Raw genomic sequence first — 14,123 nt, 5'->3', positions numbered from 1 at the left:
TGGGCGTGGGACCCTCCCGGCCAGGTGTGGATATTCTTCTCAGGTGCCCGTTTGCTTAAAGCGCGGTATTGGGGTGGGAGTTACCTGATTTTCCAGGTGTTGTGTGTCTCAGTTCCCCTGGCTGGGAAAAGGGATTCCCTTCCCCTTGCACTTCCCAGGTGAGGCGATGCCTCGCCCTGCTTCAGCTCTCGCTGGTCAGGCTGCAGCAGCTGACCAGCACCGATTGTCCGGCACACCCTAGTGAGATGACCCCAGTACCTCAGTTGAAAATGCAGAAATCACCAGTCTTCTGTGTCGCTCGCGCTGGGAGTTGGAGACTGGAGCTGTTCCTATTCGGCCATCTTGCTAGTTAATGCTCTTAAACATCTCCCAATCCTAACACACATACTCACCTCCAAGATCACAGTATTTGCTAAATCCTTCCAAGTTCCTTTTGCTTCCCTATTTAAAACACATTTTCACTAAAGGCAGAAAAATTAACCAAGGTATCACAGCAGGAAAGGCCATTCTAAAAGCTCCGTGGACTATGGCTTTGAGTAAGCCTTTTCAGGTGGCGATAGAGTAAAAACATTTCCAAAACCACTAATTTGGTATCCCTGTGCCTTTTCATCACCTCAGATAAACAGGTAAAGTAGATAGCTAGCTTACTAGGGAAGTAGCTGGCTAGCACATCTCTTGATTTGAAAGGTATCCAATATACTGTTTTTATTAAAGAATAAATTGTGTACCTACTAAATGGTAAATACGTGTTAAGCTTCCTGAAACATTAAGCATTACTCATGCATATCCATTACTTCTACCTGCATGCAAGTACTTATCAATCATTACTGTCTTAAGGAAACATAGTATACATTCAATACTTAGGGGGGAAATGAATGCAATTCGCCATCATGAAAACTGAAAAAGCGATGTGAGGAGACTAATACAAACCAAAGTGCCTCCAACGGAACAATAAAATGGCCTAGTACCACAGAGTCCTCAACCATAATCCAATGAGGCATTTTGTTTTGTTTTGTAAATTAAACCTTGGGTAGCTACTACTTACTAAATTCATCCTTAAAATAATCTGTTGGGTAGCAATAACATTAGTGGATGAGTTGGCCACAGGAAGTGTGATGAAGAAAAAGAGAACAGAATATAAAATCAAATTTGAGCTCAAAGAAATAGCTGGACATGTGAGAGAGAAGTGGGAAAGAGGACAGAGAAAAGATGGAAGAGACTATTAGATTTTAAAATTAGGTCAATGGTGAGCAGCTCCCCAGAGGGCTTAGGGCTCACTTAAGTATTTGTTATGTCTTAGTCACTATGCTAAACATTTAAAATGCAGTATCACCTATAATCCCCACAATATCCTTATGAGGTATACTATTATTATCTCTGACTGACAGCTGGAAAAACAACAACAACAACAACAACAACAACAACTAAGGCCCATGATAACACGGTATCTAATAGTAGAGCTGAGTTTTTTTTTTTTTTTTTTACCTCAGACCTATTTACTTCCAAACTCTACATTTAAAAAAATATCCAGGCCAGTGCAGTGGCTCATGATGTAATCCCAGCACTTTGGGAGGCCAAGGTGGGAGGACTGCTTGAGCCCAGGAGTTCGAGACCAGCCTGAGCAACACGGCTAAACCTCGTCTCTACAAAAATTAGCCAGGCAGGGTGGCATTCAGCTGTGGTCCTAGCGGTGGAAGGTTCACTTGAGCTGACAGAGATTGAGGCTGCAGTGAGCCATGACTGTACCACGGCACTCCAGCATGGGTGACAGAGTGAGACCCTGTCTCAAAAAAACAATTCCATAGAATCTTAATATCAACAATAGTTTGCCTTGGACTTCCTCTCAACCTTATGCCAAGTGGTCCAAGTTTTTCTGCTTCTAAATTTTATATTCTTTAAAAAAAAAAAAAAGCACTCAGCACTCAAAAGAAGTACCCACAAAATAGGAGTTATTATATAACAGGCAATTTCCCCTATTTTCTTTTGAAAATGTTACTACAATTTTATTACTTTTTAAAAGATCACTCAGAATTAAAGGGAGCAAATCCCTTTTAAGCAGAATCACTACTGTGAGTTACAAGAATCTATAAGAACTCCGTTCCTATTCCCCTTAACACTGAGTGCTGTGCTGACCACAGGAATTATAAAGAGAAGGGATCTGAGAAATGGCATAGAAAAGACCCATAAGTTTTGCTTATTGGTAGCCATGTCAAATGCCCCCTCTCCTTATCACATCAATGGCACTACAAAGAAAAAAGAAAAAGAGAGAGAGAGAAAGAAAGAAAAGAGAGAGAGAGAGAAAGAAAGAAAAGAGAAAAGAAAAGAAAAGGAAAGGAATAGAAAAGAAAAGAGAAGAGAAGAAAAAAGAAAAGAGAGAGAATGCTAGTGGGAGGTCAGCAAGATCTACTGAGAACTCAGGTCCAAACACCATCCTTTACAAGGTCCCCCTGAAATAAAAGAAAGATAGATATGGAAAAGAATAAAGCCCTGGCCAGAGTGGTGGCTCACACCTGTAATTCCAGTACTTTGGGAGGCCAAGGCAGGCAGATCACTTGAGGTCAGGAGTTCAAGACCAGCCTGGCCAACATGGCAAAACCCCATCTCTACTCAGAATACAAAAATTAGCCAGGCATGGTGGTGGGCACCTGTAATCCCAGCTACTCAGGAGGCTGAGACAGGAGATTCGCTTGAACCTGGGAGACAGAGGTTGCAGTGAGCCGAGATCACACCCCTGCACTCCAGCCTGGGCAACAGAGTGAGACTCTGTCTCAAAACAAAACAAAACAAAACACGAACAAAGCCCTAATGATGCTAGAAAACAAGAATGTGTGTTAGCAGCACATCAGAAAGTTTGCAAACCCTGAAAGGCAGAAAGCAGATGGGGTCAGACTAGTGGAGAAATGGTAGCACAAATAGTAAGAAGTAAGAGCACTCCAAGGGCCTTTATCAATAAACACAAAGCAACCCAGTGAGTAGGCTTTAGGGTCATCATCAGAGTAATTAATTAGAAAACACACTCAGAAGAGCTTGGCCAGCCAGCCAGAATCTCCTCTACTTCAATGTTTTTATTTAGGGCAGCCTTCAAGGAAGTCTGCCTCTGATACTACCTGCCTACCTACTTGCTTTTGTGACGAAGCTGTCCAAGAGAAGTAGACCTACTTAACTGCAGAGAAACACCATGTCTACCCCAAGTAGTAAAGTTGTTCCTTCATAAATGCAGATGAAACTTTACAAATATTTAAGGATTTATCAAAGAAAAAGAACAAAATAAAGACAACATTTAATCTAAGAGGAAACAGATAATTCAGACAACAGAAGAGGGTGTCATTTCTTTTTTTCCTTTTTTTTGAGACCAAGTCTCGTTCTGTCGCCGAGGCTAGAGTACGGTGGTGTGTTTTTGGCTCAATGCAACTTCCGACTCCTGGGTTTGAGTGATTATCCCACCTCAGCCTCTCGAGCAGCTGGGACTATAGGCGTGTGGTACCACACCCAGCTAATTTTTGTACTTTTTTAGTAGAGACGAGGTTTCACCATGTTTGGCAGGCTGGTCTTGAACTCCTGACCTCAGGTGATACGCCTGCCTCAGCCTCCCAAAGTGCTGGGACTATAGGCGTGAGTCACCGCACGCAGCTTTTTCTTTTTCTTTTCTTTCTTCTTTTTTTTTTTTGTTTTTTGAGAGGGAGTGTCACTTTGTCACCTAGGCTGGAGTACAGTGGTGTGATCTCGGCTCACAGCAACCTCTCCCTCTAAGGTTCAAGAGATTCTCCTGCCTCAGCCTCCCAAGTAGCTGAGATTACAGGTGTCCACACCCTGCTAATTTTCCTGTTTTTAGTACAGATGGGGTTTCATCATATTGGCTAGGCTGGTCTGAACTCCTGGCCTCAAGTGATCTGTCCGCCTCAGCCTCCCAAAGTGCTGGGATTACAGTTGTGAGCCATCTCGCCCAGCCTTTTTTTTGGAGACCGAGTCTTGCTCTGCCGCCCAGGCTGGAGTGCAGTGGCACAATCTTGGCTCACTATAACCTCCATCTCTGGGGTTCAAGCGATTCTCATGCCTCAGCCTTCCGAGCAGCTAACAGACATGCATCACTACACTCAGCTAATTTTTTTGTATTTTTAATTTCAGACAGGGGTTTTGCCATGTTGCCCAGGCTGGATTCGAACTCCTGGGCTGAAGTGATCCATCCACCTCCACCTCCTTAAGTGCTGGGATTATAGGTGTGAGCCACCGCTCCCAGCCAAGGCTGTTATTTCTTTTAATTTTAAATGTTCCCTGAGATATTAGAGACAAATTGTATTCACAAACTAAGAACAGGGTGCTATTAAGACAGAACAATTAAAGAACAAAATTTAAATATAAATGCTGAAAGAAAAATCAATAAAATGGGCTAGATTAAAAGAACAGTCTGTAAATTTTATCAGCATAGAAATAATTTCAGTTTTAGAATTACCAATATATTCATGATGCCTAATACAGTCCTTAGTACACTCCAAGCATTCTACTAATACTTGATAAATGAACTAATGAGTGAGTGGCTAAATGAATAAGTGATATGAATAAATAAACAAGAGAGTGTGGATGAATGAAAATAAGTCAATATGCATGGCTGGCCAGCTGTCTGGCTAAGCATATAACCTGGAAGATCAAGTTGAAGACATCTCCTTGAATACAGAACAAAAAATGCAAAGGAAGTTTTAAAATATTTAGAGAAACATTACAACAAGACACGAAGCAAAAGTTACAACATAAATAGATTTGGAGAAAAGCCTCACTCTCTCCTGGGTTCTCCATGGTATGCTTTGGGAAACTGACAAGGAGGAGCTTCCCAAGGATCAGTGCAGTAAATATTCAAGTCATCCATCCACAGTTCGGCACTCGACTCAACTGATAGTATAAAAGCAAAAGGGGAAATAAGAAGCTCTCACATACTTCAGTAAAGGATTGTGCTGATTTGCAGGATTCAAGGGAGCCATTTTGAAAAGCTAAATTGAACTTCCGTCTAGAAATGATGGTAATAAAGTAATCTGAAACCACATTTTTAAGGGAATAAGACTTGGCAGTACGAGGTTGCCATAGATAGCCAGCCACAAAATATCTGAACAAAAGAGACAGATTTGTCTGAAACTTAACAATATTTTCCTGACTGTAATCCCGAACCCTGTGCAACAGCCAACTTCCTTCTTACAGTGTTTTATGGGACAAGTATCTTAAAATGATTGCTATGCTTGAGCTGGCAGAGGACAGGCCTAGTTATTCAACTACTTCTTTCTCAAGCATTGTTAACTAAATGCCACAGAGGTTTCTGATGTCCTCAGAATGGATACGCACACTTCTACTACTCAACACAGAAGAAGCAGCACAATTATATTAACCAAGCAGCCTATGATTTCCAGAAAACAATCTAAACTGCTCTTTTTGGGAAGAGGGAAGGTTTGGGTTGAGTTGGTTAGTAGTTTGTTACTGATTTAAGTGGAAAAAAAAAACAACCCTCATTCTAGTGTCTTGTGTTCCTTCAAAGCAGGGGAAGAAGGGGGCTCAGTAGTCCTTTTCATTGACTATAATAAAGTGTAAGTCATCAATCTGTGGGGAAAAAGGGTTGACTATAATGCAGACCCTACCTCCCAGCAGAGCCACTGTCATTAGTAACACTGTCACCATACTTTCTCAAGTGCTGAAAAGAAACTTCTGGATGTTGTGGGCCTCTCTGAGTAAGACAACTAGGCCAGAAAAGAGCGATTCAAGAGGCTGCTTTTTCCCAAGTGTAGCTTGAAAGTCAGGTATTAGTAATATGTTTTAAGAATTGAAAACTCTGAGATAGGAGGTTTGGCTGACAGTGAAAAACCTAAAAGCTATAGAACTGTAGTCAGAAAAGCTGGGGGCTGTATGACACTTATTCCTACTGCGACTGAGAAAAACCAAACTAGGATTAAAAAAGGATTATTCTAGCGGAGTAAGGATAAGACCTAACCTAATGCTTCAGTCACTAATAGAACAGCTGGGAGAAAAAAAGTATCCCTGCAAATTAGAACCGAAGAAAAAGCAAAAGCAAAGGCAGTCTTTTCTTTGCAAATTTAATAGTCTGGTTCATACAAATACAATAAAGGTAAGCTCTATCCACGAAGACTCTAAACAGACAGAAAGGATGTTCATAAAAATGGTCTTGAAACTGCTGCATGGCAACCATTGGGGAAAGAGGTTATCTAAGATGTCTCAAGCCCCCACAGAACTTGGACAGTACCTCTGGTAGCAAGGTCTCATGCTCTGACAGCCATCAAGGCAGGCGGCAGGGGTGATGCATGCATCAAGAAAGAAGAGCAATGCAGGGAAGCAGCAGAATGAAAATATGAGAAAAAATAAACAAAAAACAAAGTCACCTGTCTAAAAGAGGTGACCTTGTGCAGAAAACAAACAGGACTTTTCATTTGCTCACCTTTCATAGTTCCATCTCTGTGCCATTCTTTAACTTTCACAAAATGAGCTATGTGTATTGTTTCCTATCATCATGAAATACTTCACATAATGGGAAACAACAGGGAAGTGCCTTAGTGACTGTATCTTCTGGATATGTGACAGTTTTCCATGGTTGAGGGGTAAGGTGATGGTGAAAATGACTGTGTGTATGTGTGTGGCTTACCCTAGTTATATTTTGTAGATGCCCCTTTCTAAATGTGAACACATTTTCTTCTAACACTTTTCTTTGAAAATGTGATAAGCAGAAAGGCATGAGCAAGGAGTTAATAGATTCTAAGGGTTTGCCAAATTGGAGCTCAAAGTAATTGGGAAGTCCAGCACAGGGAAAGGTCACCTCAGAAAATCTCACTCTTCAAGAAGGCTCTGGCAAGAACGAAAGAAGGAGATTTTAATCACTGTAGCTAATTACATAGACGACTAAATCACAAGAAGAGTTATTTAAGTGTCTTAAATACAATAAAAAGTAATTAACAGGAAGCGCCATCTTGACAGCTTCATGTCACAAACCAGGCCTAAAACGATCAGCTAATTCCCAACCCAGGAGCCAGAGAATGAGAAAAGACTCAAAATTTGATCTTTTTATTTTTTATTTAAACAGTTTTGATTAACAGATAACAACTCTTGCCAACTCCACAGTGAAGTTAATCCAGAAAAAAATTTCAATCTATTAGAGGAATGATGAATCTTGTTTTCATTGATTCCTCAGGGGGAACAGATAGGAAGCTGAAGCCTATGTCACACCAGCAAGGCCCTGCCAGCATCCTATGATGTGACTCCTTCCCATACATCGAGAAGAAAAAAGGATTAGAATGAACCCTATTGAAGATACAGGCAATTCATACTCTCTGCAAGTGAAATGCATCTAAACTTCAGCTTTGAAATAACCCTTTAAGAGATACCATCTCATCTACCTCTTTCTTCTCAGTCCCCTAAAATCACTAGTTTCAGAGAAGCTCTTCTGTAGTTACAGAAGTCTGCTGTTCTCTTTAATAACAGGAAAGCCACTAGGTGCTGTGAAGGCCTAAATGTAGGTGTATCAGCTCACAGATTACAACAAACATAATTTAGACAGGATTTCTTCTTAATTTCACATTTCTTCAAGACTGAACAGAGTGCACTTTTCAGAGGCCATGCAAGCCATAGACGCTGTCTTTACTAACCCTTCCCTTAACTGACTTGCACATTCTATGACCTCAGCATAAGGTACTGGCAGATGCCGGTGAGAGTGACTGAGAGCCACTGTACAACTCCTGAGCATTTCAGTCCCAACAAGATGAGCCATTTGTTTTTGTACCCAAATCTAGTTTACACTGGTTGTGCTTGTTGTTTTAATTACATACTTCATTAAATATCATTGAAATAGAAGCACACAAAGAGTGTGTATTTACTAAAACACTCACAAGCACACACAGAGTGTGTATTTACTAAAACTCTCACCACAGGGGCAGCTCAACCCAGTTTAACTCTATTGTTTAAGCACTGTTTAAGTTGTCTTGCAGATGCAGCAGAGCACAAATTGCAAATCATGGAGACAGGGCATGTGCAGCAGGAAAAGGTTTTATCTCCTACAACACTCAGAACCAATGTTTCCTCCCTGTGGAAACAAGAAGGCCAGGACAAGACCAAAACCTGAGTACCAGAATCCTTTTAGAAGTAAAGGGTCAGTTATCTAGAAAGATCTGGTGCTAAAATCCACCATTCCATATCTTATCCTAAATGGCCAAGTTTAAAGTCCTCCAGTTAAACCTGCCCTCCCAGCACTTCTGCACACCAAATTCCCCTCCGTAACCCATACAAGTTTGACCTAACACCCAGATTGGGAAGACAGAATTGAGTCCCGCCTCCTGTCTCCTTGCCAGCTGACCTCACAATAAAGCCCTTTCTTTTCCCAAAAACCAGTGCCATATTATTGGCATCTAGGCACTTCGGGCAGTGAGCCCATTGCTCGATAACACATGCTTTAAAAAATTTAATAAAGAGGAAAGGCTTTAAAGTAGCTGCAAAATAAATATGTGTGGGACAACTGTAACAGATGAGGGGGATGTAAATCACAAAAATATAAGGTTCTATAATTAGTGTTTTTCAAGTCCTCATTTCAAACAGGAAGTTATGTAATTCAACAAGATATCAAATAGGTGGTCCATGCTGCCCAGACAGCAAAGATTTACAAATATGTACACATTTTTATGTTTAAAATGAAAATAAAATATTTAAGATGTAGTGTTTTTTAAAAAAGACTCTTCTCTGGCTAGTGTTTATAAATCACCATTAAGTAAGATAAAAGGCTCTTAGTAGTATAACTTAATTCTGAAAATAAGCTAAATAGTTGGAGATTCTTATTTTATCAATACCTCAACTTTTCTATAATATTAATGGAGTTTTTTTTTTTGAGACAAAGTCTCACTCTGTTGCTTAGGCTGGAGTGCAGTGGCACGTTCTTGGCTCACTGCAACCCCTGCCTCTGGGGTTCAAGCAATTCTCATGCGTCAGCCTCCCAAGTAGCTAGGATTACAGGCGCCTGCCACCATGCTCAGCTAATTTCTTTTTTGTTTTTTTTTTTTTGTTTGTTTGTTTGTTTTAATTTTTAGTAGAGACGAGGCTTCACCATGTTGGTCAGAGAGCTCTCAAACTCCTGATCGCAGGTGATCCAGCTGCCTGGGCCTCCTAAAGTGCTGGGATTAGAGGCGTGAGCCACTGCACCTGGCCAAGATTTTTTAAAGTATAGAAAATTCAGAAAAAAGAGGACATATAAAACAAAACAAAGTAAAAGAAAATAAACAGAAGTGGTTACTAAGATTAGAACACAGAATGTGTGCAGCTAGGTCTATTTGCTAGAGATGGCCTCTCTGGCAGTGAGCTTCCAATTATCAAATAAAAGAATAAAATTATCTGGGAGTCTCTCTGAATCTGCTGTGATTCTGGGGGCTGCATGATAAAGAAAAATAAAAAAACAGAATAAAATGATCAGTTATAAGTTTTACAGTACTGATTAGATAAAAACAAACCTGTGGTCATGCCTTAGATGCTACTAACATCCAAGTTATGCTTCATAAAGGTACAGTTTGCAATACAGTTAACAAATCTCTCAACAAATTCATTGAGTTCCTACCATATGCTAGATACTAGAGCTACAACAGGGAATAAGACACAAAATTCCCCATCTTCAGGGACACAACAGTCTAATGAAGAATGGTTTCAGTATCAGTAAATTCCTTACATTTCTCCTGTTTGCAGCCCACCCATTTAACTACAAAGTATAGTTCAGGATGAACAATCCTATGAAGAAACTCATAATGCTTTCCAGGTACCTGCCAGGCTGGTCTAATCCAAGGAGACAATTTAAGTATCTAGAAGAGTACTTGTAAAATTCTTCTAAACTTGTACATGCTTCTAAACTTCTAAAAAATTTACTATGGGAAATCACAAAGAAAATAATATTTCATACAATCCAATTACAAGAACTGGGAAGCAGAAAATTCAAGTTCATCATCTCTGGCACAAACCTGGAGTATAGATATTGTAGGTTGTCAATTAAGATCAACCAACCTGTGTTGTTAAACAGTCAACAGAGTTGACACCTTCTTACAAGGACTCAAGAATGTAACAGAAACCCAGACTGGAATAGACAGGTACCCCACATTTGCAGAGAGGAAAGCTGAAAGAGTAATCTCTGTCAAAGCCAAAATAAACACAGTGGAAATCTCAAGGTTTTAAGGCACAAAGCATGGCCACAACACTCTGCTCTGTAAAGTATTTAAAATTATCTGTCTCGAATTGTCTTAAAAATAAAAAGATTACTATAAAATACTCCCCGAATATCTCATTTTAAGCAGTGTAAACTTATTTTTAAAATATTCTTCAGTGGTAACTAAATGAAATAATCCATTCTAATAGAATGTTAAAGATTTGTGGAGGCCACCTGCCAAAACAAAAGACATGTGGTTTTGTACAACGGTGAAGTTGTTTTCACCAGTACTTAAAAGCAGCAGTATCTATGGAGATGGGTTTTTGTGACAGTAAAAATATTTAGATAGAATACTAAGATTCCAGGTCTCTACAGTAGGGAAGCAGACAACTGACTCCTAAGAAGTGGTGACAAATTGGTAATAAATAACTATTGTAATTTATACAGATAGAAGAATGACCAAAATATGTCCTAGTTTTTCCCAGTTCAAAAATATTACTTGATTTGTCAAGAACCTGCTTCTAACAAAACCTGTGATGGTGTAAAGGTAAACATCAAATGCCTATACTGAACACCTCCTGGCAAAGATGAAACCTCCAATTGTTATCTGAACATAAACAATATTAATAAATATAGGATCAGTAGCATTGGCTAAAAATAGTCATTTCCAAATGTGAAAGCACGAATGAGGGGAAAGAGGCTCCTGTTAGGAGACTTTCATGAAGCTAAGCAGCTACAAGATGCTCATTCCTTTCAGAGGCCTACAATAGCTTGGAGGTACTTCTCCTAAGTGACTTCACTGTACTTTCAGTAACACAATCCTTGTTTTGATGACAAACCTATCCTTTTCTTCCCCACCAATATGCCCCTTAAAAGAAATGAAAAATAACAGTTTGGTAACAAATAGCATATAAGATTGTTAAACAGAAAAGGAGACAATTACCATACTTGTATATTTTATGCAAAGTAAGAATTGCTACTGGGGACTGGCTGACTGTTGTAATATTTCTATGGAAGCAGGGCCCAGCAGGCTTCCTCCTTCCCCTATCAGATACTTCCCCTGAAAGACTCTTCCTCAACCTCGTTGCCAAGAGACCTTGGAATCTAACCAGGTTACGGCCAGTATAGCAGAATAGGATGACCTCATCATCTACTGACTACATACAAGAGAATGTCCAATTAACCTCTCCTCTTCTTCCCTCCTTGTTACCTGCTATTCTATACCTAGACTTCCTAAACCAATATGCAGAGACCATTTTGGACAGTATCTAGGGCCTGCTTAATACTCAATAAATGGCATTATTAACAGTAATAATGTGTACTTCATAGTGCCAGGCGCACAGAGCCCAATAAATCTTCAATAACAACAACAATGAAAGTATATGATTAGCTAATGAGTGATTATAAAGTACTTACAAATATAAAGTGCTACACAGGCACATAATTATAAACCACTGAGTTAAGAGCAGGAGAAAGCAAAGCAGAGTGAAAGGAAGGAAAGACTCAAATGAGCAAAGAGCTCTTAGCTACTTGAGATGACAGCTGAGTCCCTGCCAGCCAGAACACTCACATTCCTCCAATGGTGACAGTGGCACAGGTACGCTCTGAAAAGGCAGGCACCGTCTCTGTGGCTGGGCTGGCTGGTCTAATGTAGTCCACCGTCACACTGACCTGGAAATAAAGAATCAAGGGAGTTAGGGTTGCGAGTCTGCAACATAGTTCACTAACAGCCACATGTGCCCGCTCAATTGTGAAAGATCAGCTCACTCCACTTTGGTTTTCTGAATCTAAGATTTTAAAAACCAATTAAAAGAAATAGCTGAGCAACGAACTGGGAGAAAATGTTTGCAAAAGACATAACTAATAAAGAACAATTTATCCAAAATATACAAAAAACTCTTAAAACTCAACAATAATAAAACAACCTGATTTAAAAATGCAAGAGATCCAAACAGTTTACTAAAGAATATATACAGGTGGCAAATAAGAATAGGAAAAGATGTTCCACATTATATGTCATTAGAAAATTGCCAACTTAAACAACAATAAGATACCACTGCTCGTTGCAGCATAGTCAAAATTCAGAACACTGACAACACCAAAGGCAGGCAAGGATGTGGAGCAATAGGAACTCTAATTCATTGATGGTAGGAATGCAAAATGATACAGCCACTTTGGAAGATAGTTTAGTGGTTTCTTATAGAACTGAACATGTACTCTTACCATTTGATCCAGGAATACAGCTCCTTGAAATTTACTTGAGGAGTTGAAAATATGCTTACACAAAAGCCTCCCCATGAATGTAAACAGCGGCTTTGTTCATAACTGTCAAAATGTGGAAGGAACCCATATATCCTTCAATAGGTGAATGGATAAATTGTGGTATATCCAGATGACAGAATATTATTCAGTGATTAAAAAAACAAGCTATCAAGCCATGAAAAGACATAGAGGAAGCTTAGACATATATTACTAAGTGAAAGCAGATATTCTAAAAGGCATACTGTATGATTCCAACTATATGACATTCTAGAAAAGGTTAAACCACAAAGACAATAAAAATATCAGTGGTTGCCAGGAGTTAGAAGGAGAGAGGGAATTTTGCCAGGAGTTATAGGCAGAGAATAGGGAATTCTTAGCGCGATGAAACGATTCTGTATGACACTATAATGGTAAATACATGCCACTATACATATATCAAAGCCCACAGATGATATAACACCAAGCACAAACCCTATGGACTTTGTATGATAATGATGTGTTAAGGTAGGTTCAACAATTGTAATAAATACACCACTCTGGTGTGGAAGATTGTGTTGGGGGAGGGGGGGTGCATAAGGTATACAGGAAATCTCTGTAACTTCTGCTCAATTTTCCTGTTAATCCAAAACTGCTCTTAAATAAAAAAGTCCATTTTAAAAAGAAAGAAAAAAGCTGACAACCAAAGATGTGAGTCAAACAACTAAACACATAGGGCCCCACAGCAATTTGACTTTACAGAGAAGAGGTCTGCAACATTCCTGTTGGACTCCTAGACATTATGATAAAGCAATGCTTTAACCTTTTCTGGGTCAGACTACATTGAAAACCTGTATTTAGAAATATGAACTGCCTCCATAGAAAAACTGCACATAATCTGTCTGTCATAGCTTCCTACGGTTAAGAGTTATTAAGAAGAACAAACAAGGTAGGCACACTAGCTTGCTCCTATAACTGCAGCACTTTGGGAGGCCCAGGTGGAAGAATTGCTTGAGGCCAGGAGTTCAAGATCAGCCTGGGAAACAAAGCAAGACCTCCATCTCTCTGAAAATAAAATAAATAAATAAATAAAAGAACAAACAAGATAACAATACAAAGATGCTTGGAATTGGTTTCACAGTATGTAAATCAAAAAGATACAGCTAATTAAGCCCAACACCAACCTAGTTGAGAGTTAAGCAGTGTGGAGGTGGGGGAGATAGAATGAACTAGATGAATACTTAGGTTTTGAATTAATTTTACAGACAGGAAGTTAGAAGAATAAAATGGGAAAATGGTTTAACCCTAGAATACACTAAATAAACGGATATGGACACACTAAGCAATGCTTTTTCTTTATGAAAACTTTGAACATAAAGATGTGGTATCCTGTAGCAAACATATAGGGCATGTCTTTACAGAATGAAGGTGTAGGCTTGGTTTGGGTCAAAACCAAGGTTTATAAACCCACACTGAAGAGGTGCATGGGGAACAAGAAGACTGAAGCCATTTCCACAGTCTGGAATCCCTTTTCTAAACATATCTTCAGCTCTCACTGATCAGCTTAAAGACAGCATATTGCAGAGAAGCATGGAGTTCAGTCACACTGCTATTGAGCACCATTACAATCCTTTCAAACTGTCTTCTCTTCAAAAACTCATTTTGAAAATGAACATGGAAATCTGGAAAAGGACAGATGCCTCAAAATTCCAACTGTCAGATCACTCAC

The 14,123-nt window shown here is 39.5% G+C and overlaps 1 protein-coding gene across 1 annotated transcript in view; it reads right to left on the bottom strand.

Annotated features, from left to right (window-relative positions):
- LOC108530765 (staphylococcal nuclease domain-containing protein 1-like) overlaps nt 1-14,123 on the bottom strand; it is a 284,868-nt gene that overhangs the window by 76,163 nt on the left and 194,582 nt on the right. Inside the window, exon 12 of the mRNA XM_017873813.1 lies at nt 11,727-11,827. Coding sequence (XP_017729302.1) covers nt 11,727-11,827 — 101 coding nt within the window. The remainder of the gene's footprint in view (nt 1-11,726; nt 11,828-14,123) is intronic.

This window comes from Rhinopithecus bieti, unplaced genomic scaffold (genome assembly GCF_001698545.2).
Source record: "Rhinopithecus bieti isolate Rb0 unplaced genomic scaffold, ASM169854v2 scaffold_7683, whole genome shotgun sequence".
Lineage (NCBI taxonomy): Eukaryota > Metazoa > Chordata > Mammalia > Primates > Cercopithecidae > Rhinopithecus > Rhinopithecus bieti.
Note: the sequence above shows the minus strand (reverse complement) of the source record. Positions and strands in the feature narration are given on the sequence as shown.